This window comes from Taudactylus pleione, unplaced genomic scaffold (assembly GCF_031769625.1).
Source record: "Taudactylus pleione unplaced genomic scaffold, aTauple2 ptg000464l, whole genome shotgun sequence".
Taxonomy (NCBI): Eukaryota; Metazoa; Chordata; class Amphibia; order Anura; family Myobatrachidae; genus Taudactylus; species Taudactylus pleione.
The window spans coordinates 2,175,574-2,191,586 of record NW_028284866.1 but is presented as its reverse complement, the minus strand read 5'-3'; the positions used below and the strand labels follow the sequence as shown (position 1 = coordinate 2,191,586).

Here is a 16,013-nt window from a genome sequence, read left to right as displayed (position 1 = left end):
TTATTCCCTATGTACTCTCCAAACATCTTTGCCCCAAAGACCTCAACTCGGATGGAGTAATATTGGAAATCCTGTTATAAAGTTGTATCTAATGCTGTGGTTTCCGAATACTCAGTATGCACAGGGGTTTCTAGGACTGACCAATACCGTTCCTTACAACTGTCCCTATATCAGCAGGACAGTCCCACTTTTTGGACACTGTCCCACTCAGGGCTCACAGCATCCCACAGGTAGGGGGAAGCTTGGGGAATAGATACTCAGTGCATCTAAACAGTGAGGGAAGGAGATTATAGGGGCAACCCATCTACTCAGGGAGTGCTGCACCCGGAGTGATGAAAATGGGGTATGTGTATCGAGGCCATGTTCTCTCACCGATGCCACCCCCACTTTTTAGCCTGGTCCGAATTACAAAAGTACATTTGTTGGGAGGTATGCGGTACATACTCATCGTGAGATTTGTATGGTCATAAGGGACTTTTGCTTGTGAGAGACTTGATCTCTCGATTTTGTATTCTTTTGATCCATCTTCGTCATGGGACTGAATGGAACATAGTTTACGTTGATCCCTGTGAACCAGGTTTGGATGACTGACATCCTCTCTCGTTATGTAATAAACAGCTACCCCTGGCCTAGGTACTTTGGTTACAACATACGGAATAAGTTCCCTCCAGTGGTTAAGTTAACTGTGGCGATGGTTCTTCTTCTTCCACACTTTACTTCCTATAGCCAATGGAGCAGATTGAGCAGGCAAATTTTAATTCCCTTCTTGCCGTGTTCATATGATTTCCATACATTGATCAATGAGGTTTTGAGTGGACGTTGGTGCTCCGCCATTCAATCTGCCTCATGGAAGGGGTCTTGTGATTTGTCCAAGGACATCTCCAACCTGCCATCAACTGGCAATTTTGCTTGATGCCAGAAGAGCAAGTAGCAAGGCAGAAGACCTGTGCACGGTGGTGTTGTACATGTAGATGAGATCCGCCAATAAGGTAGGCCACTCGAGCCATTGTGGAAGTGTTGTAGCCCTCAAGATATTTATTATGGTCTCATTCATTCTCTCATAGAGTCAGTTCTCCTGGAGATAAGTAGTGGTTTTTTAAACAGCTATAAAGAGTACATGTGGCCTGATTCAGAGATGGACGCTGTTTGCATCACAGCTGCATCCAAAGATGGAAAAAAATTTCTAATGCCACATTAGGTGTCTGTAGGCAAATGACACCCACTGCTGGCATTGCAGATCCAAGTGCTGCATCCGAAGATGCAGCATCAGATCACCATTGGCCATCTGAGTAAACCTAAGCTTCCTTTGATAGACACCAGAACTCCTCTGTTGGGGCCAGGAAATCTGTGTCAGAAGACACAGACCCTGGCACGCCTACAAAACTGGAGTGGAGTCGTCTGTTTAGATGGTATGTGATGGCGTATTGTGCAATCAGTGTTGTTTCTAAACCTTTCTTCTACAACCCTGCTTATGTTCACCCAGTTGAATCTGAGGGGTATATTTACTATGCCCATAGCAACCAATGAGTTTCTACTTAACATTTAACTAGCACCTTCTAGAATATAATAGCTAGAATCTGATTGGTTGCTATGGGCAACATCTCTACTACTAAAAACTCTCACTTTAGTAAATATACCCCTCTGTTTTAAATCGCTCAGTTTAACAAGTTCTGGCACTGATTAGACCACCTTTACAGGGTTGCCAACATCATTTTCAATTGTCGAAAGAGTGGGCTGTCGTCCTGCCAGTGCTGTCATTCATCATTAGTTTCTGCTTTTCTCAGGCCATTGGATTCAAATTGCAGGGTAGAAATGCATTCTGTGTACAGGTAAAACGGGTTTACTCTTCAATTGGTCAAAAGCAGCTTGTAAGCTAGTAGACCAGACAATGGGGGAACTCTTAGTCCGGCCATTCATAGGAAATCCTCTGAGGAGTTCATGTCATTTAGCTGCACTCTTACCATTGTTTTTATAAATCTGCTGTAATACCCAACAAAGCCAAGAATATATGAACATCTTTGATTGTCTGGGGTACAAGCAAATCCCAGATGACCTTGAACTTCTCTGGATCCAGAGCCACATCCTTGAAACTCACAAGGTTTCCCAGATATTGTTGCTTTGGTTGCAATAGATGGCATTTGGAAACTTTCAGTTTAAGACCATACTGTCAGTTGTTTGAAGACTACCCGTAAATGTTGTAGAACTTCTGCGCACGTCTTGGAGAATATACAGTAGTTAGTCTTCATTCTAGCACCCAGCACCTGTCACAACCTGTGCAATTCCTCTTTCCTGTCTGCAGTGTTCCTCTCTGCTCTGGTGCTTCTAGCACACTCATCTAATTCTGCTGAGATATAGACCAAAGTATGCTAGAAACACCAGAGCATAGAGCGACACCCCAGGCAGGAAAGAGGAACTGCACAGGTTGTGACAGAGATGCAGGGTGCTAGAATGAACACTGATTATTTTGTCCAGGTAGAGTACCACTATTTTTGTTTCTACGGCCTAAACAGTGCCTAATCGTTCTCTGGAACATTCCAGGGGTATTACACAGTCGAAAATGCATATGGATGAATTCCTATAGACCCATGGGAGTTATAAATGCAATATTTTCCCTATCTTCGGGGATCATTTAAATGTATCAGTTTCCACTGGTCAAATCCAAAGTAGAGAAATAATTGGCAGATTTGGGCAATCCTTGGTAGCTGGTTAGCGTCCTTGTGAGTGATCTTATTTAATTTTATGTAATCAATGCAGAAGTGTAATTGTCCATCCCTTTTCTTCAGAGGGACCATTGTTGTGGCCCAAGTACTCTTCTTGAATAGCTCCTGACGTTTTCATGTCTTCCAGCATTTGTCAGACAGGATGTTATAGTACTGGAGCCAATGGGTGATGTCTTTCTTTATAGGTGGTGCACCCCCTGTTGGGATGCGATGATGAATTTTTGTTTCCTTTCTGAAAGCAGTAGGATCTTGACTAAAGGCAATCGGATTGTCCTTCACCACATGAAGAGCTCGCAGCTTCTGTCCTGTCGGAGTTCTAGTATTTCCTATCTGAATTCCTTCCTACCTGGTGGTCTTTCTTTCATAAGCGTGCTTATATACGGCCGTTACATTTTTTTGACTCGCATCCATTTTTAGGTGTACAACATCCTGGTAGGTGGTCCAAATCAATTTGGCGACAAGATGATTATGATATAGCTTGACTGCATGGTTACGCAGGTTTAATATCCACACCGGAACACTACCATTTTTGACTGTGACCAACGCTCGAGCTACTACAACAGTGTCTGGCAGTAATTATACAGTGGTTAACCAGGGGCTCATAACTTTGACCATGTGGTCAACATCTGTCTTTTCCCTAAAAGATTGTTTAGACAACTGATTTGTAATTGGTGATTTTCACTTTACCGACTTCACTGGTGCAGTAAACAAACTTGTGGTTTCCTTGGAGAATTCTAATGGTTTGTTGTAGAGCGCACTGTTCTGGTATGGTGGCCTTAGACAGTTCATTCTTATGGGTTAAGTTCAGTTCTTTTGGGCAGTTTTGTAAGTTGGTCATCCCAATAATGATGGGAGCTACACTTGAATCGCACATGTTTATAATGAGGCATCCCTGTTGGGAAAGAAGAGTTTTTCCTAACTGAATATCCACCTCCCAGTAGCCAGGACATGAAATATCAAGTGCATTACTGGCCAACAGTTGCAGCAAGCTGAAGGAGGTGGAATGAGTGCATCCTCTCTCCAGTTTTGTTTAAAAATGGCAGCTGTGTGGTGGAGACTTTTGATCCTGTGTCTAGTATGGCCATCATCTCAACCCTACCTATATGAACTGGAATAGTCGAATATAGCTTGACATAGGGAGGCCACCATTCTTTGGGTGTGGGTCTTATTCTTTTTGTTCTCCCCGAGGCTTGGTCAGCAGATCTGACAGCCTTGGGGATCAATGCATTCTGTCTGTCTAATCCTGTTCCTCTGAGCAGAGCCCACCATTCGTTGGAGGGTCTCCTTTTCTGTGTCCACCAACTTGGTTCTGTTGAGTTGGAGGTTTGGTGTTTTTAAAGTTGTGAAATTCTCTGCACATTTTTGCCATTCCCATTGTTAATTCCTCTATCTGGCCTTTCAGTGTTTACAGGGAGTCAATGGACACCTTTTACTGCCTTTTTATTTGACATCAAGTTGTTGCCTAGGCTCAAATAATTCACTTCCAAAAGGTGTTTTGTTCTTGGAAACCTGACATCAGGTTGGGCCCTGCGCCCTTAATAGTGGCCTTTGGGAACCTAAGAATGAATGATCAGGCAATTGCATTATAAATAACTTCAATTGTTTCTTTTTATGTTCTCACCATTAGATCCCTCAATACATTTGTTTATCAAAGTCTCATCCATATTCCTCACTTCAGCATCACCTACATCTTGTATAGCTTGTAATGCCATTTGTAGGCACAGAGCATAATTTTGCAGACTTTCTCCTATTTGTTGCTTCCGGCCATAACACCTAATCTTCAGTTTGGAGATGGTGCTAGTCTCGAATGTAGTCATAAAGTTTGTTACAATGAGGATCTCTATTTGCTGATCTGTAAGTGGATATAGGCTGAACATAGGGCCTGATTCATTACGGATCGCAACTGCTACAGCGTACACAGACAGCGTACACAGATCGGCCGATGGTGCGTAATGCGTATGCACTGCAGTGTGCATGTGTGAGTTGGCATTGCAATCGCAGTGTGATCACCTTCACAGATCAAGGGACGGGACGTCAGCGTTTGGTGGTGGTGATGGGAAAGAAACGCAGACGTGCCTGTCCGTTTGAGTGCCGTTACTTGGGCGTGCATAAATTAGTCACTGAGATGGCATACGCAGCTTGAGTACTCACGGAGTGTAACGAGGTTAGCAATTTCTGAGTAAGGTCACACCTGTTATAATTGTGTGTGAGGGGCCGATGTTACTCTGTGTTCCCAATGTATACGCAGGACTGCAAAGTGTTATGGAGGTGCGAAAGCAGTAGTAGGCATCTCTGTGCTGGCCTTGCGATTGCAAACATTAGCAATAGCGATCCGTAGTGAATCTGACCCATAGATTACATTTTATTTTTGAATTGTGTCAAAGTATTATGTTTAGAATCATGAGCATTCCTGGTATGGGTGGGTAACCAAGGGGCACCAAAGTAGTACAGTAATGTGATGGCGTTGATTTGGGACATCATTCAATTCTCTTGTCTCGTGCTGCTGGCACCTACAATAGGCGAATCCCAATGGGTTACTGATTTTGTGACATTTTCCTTAAATTGGGGTCCTCCACACTTTTGGATCCTGTTCATGATGCCACAAAATTTGTAATACTCCAACAGGTGGTGTAAGAAGGCCAATATGATTGTTCATGTACTTTACCGGGTAGGAGTAAAGCTGGCCATACACCAGACCAACTTTCCTTCAACCATCCAACTAGTTGGATGGTTGAAGGAACACACTCCGGTCTCTGAAGAGACCGTCTGGGCCCTGGGATAGCGCGCTGCTTTTACCTGGTAGAGGAGCAGGCAGTCAGTGTGGTCCTGGATGGGGGGCGCCATCTTGCCGTGTTTCTTGTCGGCGGCTCCTGTGGGGAGAGAGCAAACTACAGACCGACCGCAGGTGAGACTTACAGCAACACCACACTGGACATGCTGTTCTTGGAAGCTATGCAGTGTTGGGCCAGGTGCTGTAGGTAAATGCGGGTCAGTCCAAGTGCTTTCCCCACTGAGGGGAGTAACACTTGAAGTAAGGGGCAGTGAGGCTCCCTTCAGTATGACAGGGGGAGGAGCCATGGCTGCTGGTTCCCCACACTCTCCATTGGCAAAATGCAGGCTCCCAGGAAGTCTGATCACAGCTTTCTAAAGGACACAAGCCTGAACAGCATGGAGGGAGGACAGAGCAAGCTCCTTTCCCTCTGCAGCATACAGCCAAGTAGTTTTCAGTATTACTTTAATCTGTTCTTGTGCCTGCTTGGAGTGTTTGCATATTCATTGCCACTTGTTATATTTTTTGTATTTTGTTTTCTTTTCCAGGCTGACTGCTGTGGCAGGGCAGCGCAGGAAGGGGGGTGCTCTAATGATGGACAAAAAGTCCACAAAGGGCCAGAACCCCACTATGGCTATATTTTTTACATCTGCCCAGTGTCAGGCTAAATTGCCGTGTGGACAACTGGATGCAGGGGCTTTGTGTATGGACCACATGTGCGCAGCCAGCTGGGGGAGCCACTTCGCTTACGGAGGAACCGGCTTGGCTCAGGCTATAAGCCGTTCACTCTCTTACCTGGTGACGTTGCTCCGCCATAGAGAGGAATTAGCCCAAGCAGCACCAGTTTTGCCCTCACTGTCTTTGGTTGCAGGGGGTGGTTACCAGGGTCCTGATCCTCCTTGGGTCCGTACCATGGAGCGCTCGGCGGTAGGGGTAGAGAAAGTATCGACCTTTATGGAACGCTTCTTTGAGGAGTCTAAACTAAACACTATGCATAAGCGTCCTCCTCCATCCAGTGTCTTGTTGGAGTCCGATCCTGAGGGGGAGGAAGAAGAAGAGGAGGAGGGGGAACTCCAAGAGGAGGTTCTGCCCGATGAGTAAGGTTCAGACTCTGCATCAAGTCAGGGTGTAGAGGACCTTATTATGGCAGTACGGCCGTCTTCAGACTGTCTGGACCTTGACGCCTCAGCTAGGGCAGAAGGGCCGTTTAAGAGGAGGCGTAAGAGGGTCGTTTGTTTCCCAGTGTCTCAGGATCTTTGAGATCTGGTAGAGGAAGCCTGGAAGACCCCAGATAAAAAGTATGCTACTCCTAGTAAATTTACATCCCTTAATCTCTTTCCACAAGAGCAGGTCGCTAAGTGGGAGCTGCCTCCAAGAGTGGATGCGGCTGTGGCTCGTTTAGCAAAGCACACGCTTTGTCCAGCGGATCCTTTTAAGGATCCGCTGGACAAAAAATTGGAGGGATGCCTTAGGAGTATTTTTATGGGCGCCGGAGTGGTTATTCGCCCATTATTGGCATCTGCATGGGTCTCTCGAGCCATGGAGAAGTGGGCTGACAATTTAGTGGCAGGCCTTGCCAGTGACTCATCCAGAGAGGACTTACTGGTACTGGCGGAACAGATACGTGCGGCTGCAGACTGTGTGTGTGAGGCCGCAAAAGATGGAGTGCAGATTTCCTCTAGAGTCTCAGCCACGGCAGTTGCGGCATGTAGAGCTCTCTGGCTTGCGCCTGGGAGGCGAACGCCGAATCAGAACGCGCTTTAGAGTCTCTGCCTTTTTGTGGAGGCATCCTGTTCGGCTCTGAGCTTGATACTATTATATCCCAGGCGACAGGTGGAAAATGCAATTTTCTGCTTGTGGTGCCCCAGAAGCTAAAGGGCTCACGTTTCCGAGTCTTCCGTTCTTCCTTTCGAGGAGGGGGAATGATTAGAGGTCAGGGGGCCCGAGGACGCTCTTTTCCCAGTAGGGGTTCTACCCCCCCCGGGGTAGATTCTCCGGCACATTCAGGCGCCCGGGTGCTAGGACATCTGAGAAGCCGAGTACCTGACAGGATCTCAGCCCATCCGGTCTCAGGGAAGGTAGGGGGCAGTCTCCTTTTCCGAGACAGGTGGGTAGCTTCAGGAGTAGGTGCCTGAGTAAGGGGCATTGTCTCCCGAGGTTATGTGATCGACCTAAGGGGGCAGTCGCCACAACGTTTCTTCGCTATAGCATTACCCAGGGAGCTGGAGAAGAGACAGGCCTTAAACCTGGCTATCAGTTCTCTCTGTTCAGAAGGGGTTGTAGTTCCTGTTCCACAGTCTCAACAGGAGCAGGGGTTTTACTCCAATTTGTTCCTAGTCCAGAAACCCAACGGCACTTATTGGCCGATTTTGAATCTACGAGCCTTGAATGTACTCAGATCCGCGGTCGGAAGAGCCCATTACCAGTTCCAGGCTCTGCCGTTCGGTTTGGCTACAGTCCCGCGGGTCTTCACAAAGATCATGGCAGCAATGGCAAGGTTACTGCATTCCGAGGGAATAACGTTGATTCCCTATTTGGACGATTTGCTAGTAAAGGCGGATTCTGCTGCCCAACTTCAGCTCCACCTGGATCACACTGTGCAGGTGTTACAGCATCATGAGTGGATACTGAATCTCGAGAAGAGTCACCTCAGACCGTGCCAATGTCTGACGTTTTTGGGGGTGATATTCGATACAGCACTGGAAAGAGTTTTGGACCTGATGGCGTTTCGCCACAATTGCAAGGTCCCTCAATTTTGTGCAAGGTCCAGAGATCCTTTGGCATTTGCAGTGGATGCCATGACAGTTCCCTGGAACTTCTGTCTGGCCTACATTTTTCCTCCAATTCCCATGTTACCAAGAGTACTCCGTCGAGTCAGGGAGCAGCAGGTTTCAGTCATCCTAGTGGCTCCGAACTAATCGCGCTGGTCGTGGTTTGCCACGGTTCTCAGGCTAGCCGCAGGGCTGGGTTGGAGCCTGCCTCTGCGTCCAGATCTTCTGCTACAGGGGCCATTCTGTCATGAGGGCCTACCTCAGTTGGCTTTATTGGCCTGGTTGTTGAGGCCGGGCTCTTGAAGGCCAGGGGTTTTTCCCCTTCAGTCATTAGGACCATGCTCCGGGCGCGGAAGCAGGTTTCCGTGCAGAACTACCACAGGGTTTGAAAAACTTATATTGTGTGGTGTGAGCAGCGGGGAGTACATACTGCCCAGTACCGCCTGCCAAGGTTTTTAGCATTTCTGCAGGGCGGTCTGGAAGCCGGCTTACGGCTTCAATCTTTGAAGGCACAGATTTCGGCTCTTTCCATTTACTTTCAGCAGTGTCTGGCTCTCCTCCCAGAGGTGCAGACTTTTTTACAGGGGGTCTTGCGAATACAGCCTCCTGTTCAACCACCAGTAGCACCATGGGATTTGCCCCTGGTTCTGTCGGCTCTTAAGCAGGCTCCATTTCAACCTTTGGAATCCGTGGACCTTCAGTTCGTAACGTGGAAAGTGTTTTTTCTTATGGCCATTGCCTCAGCTCGGCGGGTCTGAGTTGGGGGCCTTGACCTGCAAACCACCTTTTCTTGTTTTCCATGATGATAGGTCTGTGCTCAGGAAGGTTCCTTCTTTTCAACTGAAAGTGGTTTCATCTTTCCACTTAAATCAGGAGATTGTTTTTCATGTTTTCTCATCTTCAGAGTCCTCAGGAGACCAGGACGATCTATCACTGTTGGATGTTGTCCGGGCCCTACGCATTTATTTAGACAGAACTTCGATCTTGGGTAAGACGGACTCTCACAAATGGGGCTGGCCAGCCACAAAGCAGACCATTGCAAAATGGCTCCACAGTGATTTCAAGGGCTTACTCAGAGGTGGGGCGCCCGGCACCTGCTAGGGTGTTGGCTCATTCAACTATGGCCGTGGAGGCCTCCTGGGCAGCGTGTCACGGGGCTTTGGATGAACAGGTTTGTCGCGCAGCTACCTGGTCCTCTGTCCACACATTTGTGCGGTTCTACAGGTTTCATGTTTTTGCCTTCGGGGATGCCCATTTTGGGCGTACAGTTCTCCGGTCGGGCAATCTGAGCGTTCCCTCCCATGGGGGCGGCTTTTGAACATCCCATGGTCCAGTGTCCCCCAGCCCAGACGAAAGAGAAAATAGGATTTTTGGGTACTTACCGTTGAATCCTTTTCTCTGAGTCAGGCTAGGGGAAACTGCATTCCCTCCCTCACGCTCAGCAGTATTGAGTATCAGTTATGGTTTTGGGTCGTATTGACAGTCAATTTCCTTTTTATTTTTTCGGAGTGACAGAGTCACTGAGTATTGCTTCTCCTTACCAGGCACTTTTGAAGTTGTACTGAAGTCAGGGGTTGCAGAGGGGAGGAGTTATAGATTTCAGTGTTAGTGCCAAATCCACGCCTTCCCACCTACAACCCATGGTCCAGTGTCCCCCAGAGTGACTCAAAGAAAAGGATTCAACAGTAAGTACCCCAAAATCCTATAATTGTGCCCCGTATTTAATATAATGTAAGACCGCATGTACTTTTTAAATAGGAAATAATGGTAAACTGTTTAATCCTTAGGACCTCTTTCCTGTAAGTAGGAAAAAATATGGCAAGATATAAAACAATAAAACAAAAATGTTGACAGTGTTATTTCAATCTGTTTCTTCTTGGCAGATATTTCCCAACAAGGACCTAACATTACTGAGGAAGTCAGTGGAAACTAGAGACCAGTTCCTCCAAAAGAAACTGAAGGAACATGAGGTAAGTACAAGATGAAGGCACATAAAATAGAGGTTGAACGGTCAAATTAAGACCCTTAAACATCACTACAAAACACTTGTGGTGCCAAGCATATATTGACAAAATATACAGGGGCTTATGTATCAAACAGTGAAAAGTGTGGAGAAGTGGACCAATGGAGAAGTTGCCATTAGCAACCAATAAGCTTTGAAGTAGCATTTATCAAGTACAGTCTATAAGAAGCTGATTAGTTGCTATGGGCAACTTCTCCACTGGTCCACTTCTCTACGCTTTTCACTGCTTGATACATAAACCCCATAGAGCTACTAATCAATAACTCACACAGCCCTCTAGCAGCACAGACGGTGTAATGGTTAGCGTTACTGCCTCACAGCACTGAGGTCATGGGTATAGTACCAGTACGACCCTAACTGTGTGGAGTTTGTATATTCTCCCTGTGCTTGCCTGGGTTTCCTCCGGGTACTCCGGTTTCCTCGCACACTCCAAAAATATACTGGTAGGTTAATTGGCTCCCCACAAAATTGACCATAGTGTGTATGTGTATGAGCATGTGGTAGGGAATATAGATTGTAAGCTCCACTGGGGCATGGACTGATGAGAATGGACAAATATTCTCTGTAAAGCGCTGCGGAATATGTGTGCGCTATATAAATAACTGGTAATAAATAAATATTACAGTTCCCTCCCTCTCTCATAAGAGCTTTTATGCATCAAGTACTAAACTAAATAATCAGCAGTGGTGTCTGTGGAAGCCTAATAATTGTATGTGCATATTCTGCAGGATGTGTTTTGCAGTGAAACAGTCAAGGACTTGTTGGATGCTCTTCTGAAAGCCAAATTCAGCATGGAAAACAACAATAGTAATTTTCCCCAGGGCATCGGACTGACAGATGACCACATCCTTATGACCGTAGGGGATATATTTGGAGCAGGAGTGGAGACAACAACTACAGTGCTGAAATGGGCAGTCGCATATCTGCTGCACTATCCGAAGGTGGGGAAAATGAGAATATTGTAGTGCGGCCTCCTCTGGTAGTAGTATAGTAGTATTGGTGACAAAGTTACAACATTTGGGAATCATGTGGTTGGTTATTTTTTGCATTCTAGTTTCCAGAGAGTCATGATAAGATTCTGTGCTCTGAAGTTGCAGTTGCTATATTTTTGGTTTAAATTCTATACAGCAAAACGTCTTATTAAGCTCTCCTATCGTCTACCTTCTTGAAAACTGTAAAAAGACGTCCCTTTAACCTATAATTTCTTGTAGAAGCGTGCACAGTAACACTCTCAAACTAGAAGTATGACATTTATGTGACTCTAACCTCTTGTCCAATCATCAGCAGCTGGCACATGAATGTTATCAGTGCTGGAATTAAATGTATTCCAGGTGGCTACAGTATTAGCATATATTCACTAAGCAGCTGCGTACAAAATCACAACTGCTAATGCATTAGCATCCACACACAGTTGCGTCCCTCCGCATGGTGTCACCCGGTGTGGGGAGGGAAGTTGTGTGCACGTCGCAGCCGCACGCGCCCCGAAAAGGGGGCATGGCCTTGTAATAAGGGACGTGGCCTCGATGCCCGATCCCCCGTGGTCCCGTTCTTAATATTACTTGGGGGGTGCTGACTGCCTTGTGTTGCAGCGCCGGCTCCCTCACAGTGTCAGGAGCCGGGTGCTGCACTTAATACTACAGTGCAGCACCCAGCTCCTGTCACAATGGGGGAGTGTTAGTCTGCACCTTGGGGTCAACCTTCGGCGGGTGACATCTGGGTGCGGCCTGCACCCCCCTTGTGACGCCACTATCCACACGTGAATCAGGCCAGATGTTAGATGGTGATAAGTGCTATGTATTAATGGGCATGTAGCTCTCTCACCCTTCTCTGGCCACACTATGTGTGTTTCTCCATGGTTGATCTCAACAGAGCCCCTTGGGTGTTAATGCTGATGGCAGTGTTTGCCTCTAATAGAAATCCAGATCAGGGGCTTTAAATGCAGACTGGCTCAGAAAATTACATGCTGTCTCTTTCGCTCATGAAGAACTGTAGCTGGGACCAATCCGCTAGAGTACAAACCACCTGTGATCAGCTGTACCAGGGGCTCTGGCTGATGCTTGCAGCTTGATAATGCACTGTCTATGCCGCCTGTAATGGTGTGCGGCTTAAGTATAGGCTGCCGTAGATGAACATACATTACAATACTGTAAGTGCTCTGACTCCAGTCAAACATACTTTAAAATCACAACTTGTGCCATAATTACCAGGCAGTTGTTGGTAAATGCGATTGGACGATGGCTGCACAGTGATGTCATGATGATCGGGCTGCTCAGCCGGAGCATTGAATGACTGGATCTAGTCAGATGTGAATAGCCAAATTGTACATTGATTGTGTTGCATAGCACTCAGAAAGTGTATGTATCACACCATGTGGCCAATAAAAGACAAGCTACAGTCATTGAATATGGTGTCTAAAGATAAGCTTATTTGCGTTTCAGTCTCCCAGTGCCTTTGGTTGTTATATTCAGAGTTACATTTATTTTACCTTGCGTATAAGCTACTTGCTTTGCATGTACTGCAGAAGGGTTGACCTATAAATATAGAACACAAATGTAATGGCTAATATTACCGTTTTAACTGTCTTATCTAATCAACAGGTACAGAAGAAGATCCAGGCAGAACTAGATGTGAAGGTTGGGTTTGGAAGACATCCACTACTCAGTGACCGAAAAACGTTACACTACCTGGAGGCGACAATCGCTGAGATTCTGCGAATTCGCCCCGTGTCCCCGCTGCTCATCCCTCACGTAGCTCTGCAAAATTCCAGGTGGGAATTCATCTTCTGTTACAGTAATGTAAGTTGCACCAACATGAGATAAATAGGACTACTCGGCCTCATCCAACGTGCACTTTTGTTGATTGAGAAATGCATAAAAATGGTGTAGTGAATTTCTAATGTAAAATCTAAGTTTTTACGTACTTAACAGGGGAAGGTGCTTGTGAACGGGGGAGTGGATGTGCGAACGCAGGCATGTCTGGGCGTCTTTACGGCGTTTTAGGAGTGTGCATAATTAGTAAAGAAGCGTCATTGTACACGTCACTTGGTTGAATTTTAGCCAGCACTGATCACAGTGCTTGCGGTGGGGTAGGGTCTACCTCATGCGCTGGCTCTAGATGTCACCGATTAATCACACACTTCCTAGAGATTACGTGTGCATCTTTATACTAGCATGCGTTCGCTCTGCCGTTGCTCTCTAAGGCATAGAGGGCGTCCTTCCACCAGACAGTGCGATCGCAGCATTTGCATACCTGGCCCCTTTTGGCTGTGTGAGAGCGCAGCTTAGCGTCCAGGTCTGAATCAGCTCCAGTGACCAGAGTCCTTAGTCCAGGCCTGACAGTTGGGACCGCCCATTTGTTACTTAGGATTCCGCCCTACTGTTCCCATCATCCTCTGCTGCTGCTCTTATCTAGCCAACCTGTTTTCATTATTCTGTTTTACTGTTTCTAGTAAGTGGTGTGATCTGATCTAGTATCAGCACTGAAGACTGTTTCCGTTTATCAGTATTCTCTCAGTTAACAACTCTGCAAATCCAATAAGAATTTGTGCTTTGCAAGTGATCACAAACTATCTGAGGCCACTAAAGCTGGCCACACACATAGCGATATTTTACACGATTTGGCTGATTTTTACTCCAAACCGTGTGTAGGATTGCTGGAGAGCTGCCAGGGGAGGGTTCAAGGGAAATCAGATCGTGAGCACATCGCTATGTCTGTGGCCACCTTTACATTCTTAAGGCAGATGTATACAATCTTTTACTGAGGACAAGTTGCTTATAGCAACCAATCGGATTCTAACTTTTCAATTATCGAGTACATTTTATAAAATGAATCTGACTGGTTATATGGGCAACTTCTCCACTTGTCCTCTTTAGAAGGTTTGACAAACTACATTTCCCTGTTGAGGTGCAATCCAAAGGCACAAAACACATTTTATTAAATATATAGTATGAAACCAGACTGTCTTTTTGTGTAGTGGAAATGGTAATGCACAGCAAGGGGTGCACCTACAGATGTCCCCTCACCTCCCCTTTAATCCTCCACATGAGAAATTCTTGGGATCTCAATGTCTCATTAAAAATAACGTGTAGTTTGCTAGAAACACCGTCACTGCTCAGCTCTGCGATTCTATACATAAATCTCTTCCCCGTGCACTGCCATAGAGTATTTAGCTCGGTGCTGTGCCCCAAACATTTTGTTATTCCTAAATGACACCCACTGCATATTGTTGTGATTTAAGGTCTCATAACCACTGATGATAAATTGCATTTCCAATGTCTGCATTCCTACTCGGGTTTCTCCTACATTCAGCAGCGCCGTATTAGCGTTGGGTCATCGTTTTCTAAATGCGGCTTGCTCCATTTACTGCAATTAAGGATTTTTAAAAGCAGATCCAATGCAAATGTATATTCAGCTTAATGTAATTATACTACATGTAGACTACTAGTATAATAATCGTGGCCAAATGACAGGGTTTTTATTTGTTTAATAGTATTGGAGATTACAACATTCCTAAAGATGCCCGTGTGGTTATAAACCTATGGTCTCTACATCATGATGAGACGGAATGGGAGAACCCTGAAGAGTTTAATCCAGGTTTGTGTCCTTGTGGTACAATTGTCATTTTGGGGTGGCACATGAAATATGACTGTTGCTATAATGTACACTTGGAAGCAGATAAAAGTTTAAAGTAGCCAGAAAAGTACAACAAAATATATAATGTTGTATTGCTGCAACATAATTGTATCTAGCTTTTGACTCTCCTGCTATTGTGGAACTAAGACAGGACATGATGGGACTTTAATTTGCAATCGCTGGTAAAGAACTTTACTGACAATATGACCAATTATCTATATACTTTAGATCGCTTCTTAGATGAAAATGGAAACCGCGTGCACGCCCCAAGCCAGAGCTACCTTCCCTTCGGAGCCGGGATTAGGGTGTGCCTTGGTGAAGCCCTGGCCAAGATGGAGATCTTCCTTTTTCTGTCCTGGATCCTACAGAGATTCACAATGGAGGTTCAGGAGGGAGACCCTCTGCCAGACCTGGAGGGTAAATTTGGTGTCGTACTTCAAGTAAGACCATTCAAGGTGACCACTAAGCTGAGAGACGTCTGGAAGAATATTGAGATCCCCACATAAGTATTGTACAGCTCAACATTTGTTACCGACAATCAACAACCATCTGGATATCCAAATAGTTCTGGAGAAGAATGCTCACAACAGCTGATGTGAGGATTTCCGTGTGATTGTATAGATGCTCACTGCACTTTGGGCCTGATTCAGAGATGGACGGAATTGCAGAGCAGCACACAAGCAGCTTTGCAATTCCATCCATCTAAAATTGAAATGCAGCAGGAGGTGTCTGCAGGAAACGGACCACTCCTTGCTGCATCTACGCTAACCATTGGATTAGCATACATCTCTGAATCAGGCCCTGTGTCCCTTCACCAGTGTGTGCAGTCACATTTGTTCATAGATGGTGTAAAGATCACTAGTCCTAAATATTACAGGTTACTGTACAGTACTTGTGATCAACACAAAGCTGCAGATTAAATTATTCATCTGTCCCCTTAATACAGTGGATGTTACAAGATCCAAATAGTCTGCAGCAGGTAATGAGATTATCAGCAAAGTGAGAACAAATGGGTTGGGTATGGAATTCTGGCAGTCAGGATCCCTGCTGTCAGAGTCCCATCTCCGCCATCCCGACAGGGCTAGCATAGCGACACT

General features: G+C 45.8%; 1 protein-coding gene across 1 annotated transcript in view; it reads left to right on the top strand.

Annotated features, from left to right (window-relative positions):
- Positions 1-15,422, top strand: part of CYP17A1 (cytochrome P450 family 17 subfamily A member 1) — a 48,327-nt gene extending 32,905 nt beyond the window's left edge. Inside the window, exons 4-8 of the mRNA XM_088448709.1 lie at positions 10,145-10,231; positions 11,013-11,225; positions 12,882-13,051; positions 14,774-14,877; positions 15,145-15,422. Of these exons, the coding sequence (XP_088304835.1) occupies positions 10,145-10,231; positions 11,013-11,225; positions 12,882-13,051; positions 14,774-14,877; positions 15,145-15,422 (852 nt within the window). The remainder of the gene's footprint in view (positions 1-10,144; positions 10,232-11,012; positions 11,226-12,881; positions 13,052-14,773; positions 14,878-15,144) is intronic.
- Positions 15,423-16,013: the final 591 nt, after the last annotated feature.